This window comes from Geospiza fortis, unplaced genomic scaffold, assembly GCF_000277835.1.
Source record: "Geospiza fortis unplaced genomic scaffold, GeoFor_1.0 scaffold1133, whole genome shotgun sequence".
NCBI classification, from domain to species: domain Eukaryota; kingdom Metazoa; phylum Chordata; class Aves; order Passeriformes; family Thraupidae; genus Geospiza; species Geospiza fortis.
In genome coordinates, this window is record NW_005055097.1 from 22,838 (window position 1) to 23,489 (window position 652).

The 652-nt window shown below is 58.3% G+C and overlaps 1 protein-coding gene across 1 annotated transcript in view; it reads right to left on the reverse strand.

Annotated features, from left to right (window-relative positions):
- MPDU1 (mannose-P-dolichol utilization defect 1) overlaps nt 1-449 on the reverse strand; it is a gene marked incomplete at its 5' end in the record, with an annotated part of 2,146 nt that extends 1,697 nt beyond the window's left edge. The window contains 2 exons of the mRNA XM_031065713.1: nt 138-264; nt 364-449. Of these exons, the coding sequence (XP_030921573.1) occupies nt 138-264; nt 364-449 (213 nt within the window). The remainder of the gene's footprint in view (nt 1-137; nt 265-363) is intronic.
- Between the last annotated feature and the right edge of the window lie 203 nt (nt 450-652).

Genomic DNA, 652 nt, shown 5'->3' on the forward strand with positions numbered 1-652 from the left:
AAACCCCTCCAGGACCCCCCAAAATCCCCAAAATTCCTCCTCAAACCCCTCCAGGACCCCCCAAAATCCCCAAAATTCCTCCCCAAACCCCTCCAGGAGCCCCCAAACCCTCCCCAAAATCCCCAAAATCCCCAAACCCCCTCACCCTGCTGAGGATGATGATGGGCAGGTTCAGGGCCTGCAGGGCAGTGACGAAGCTCAGCGGGGTCACAGGAGACACCAAAATCCCCACAAACGCCCCAAAAACGGCCACAAGCGCCAGCCCTGGGGGGGAGGGGACACAAAGGGGGTCAGAAGTCCTAAAAGAACCCCAAAAAAATCCCAAAAAAATCCCCAAAATTCCCCCCAAAACACGGCACAAACCTCGGCCCGTGCGGCCCCCGAAGTGCAGGATGAGGAAGAGGAGGGTGAGGGTCTGCAGCAGGAGGAAGAGCGACTCCCCCCAGGCGCTGTTGGGATTTTGGGGGGGTCAGGGAGGGGTCGGGACCCCCCAAAAATGGGGGTGGGAGATCCCAAACCCCCTCAGGAGGGCGAAAACCCCGTGAGAACCGAAGGGAAAACGGCTCAAAATGCACCCGAAACGCCCCAAAAACTTCCCCAAATTCCCCCAAAACTTCATCAAATCCCCCCCAAAATTCCCAAACCCCCCCAA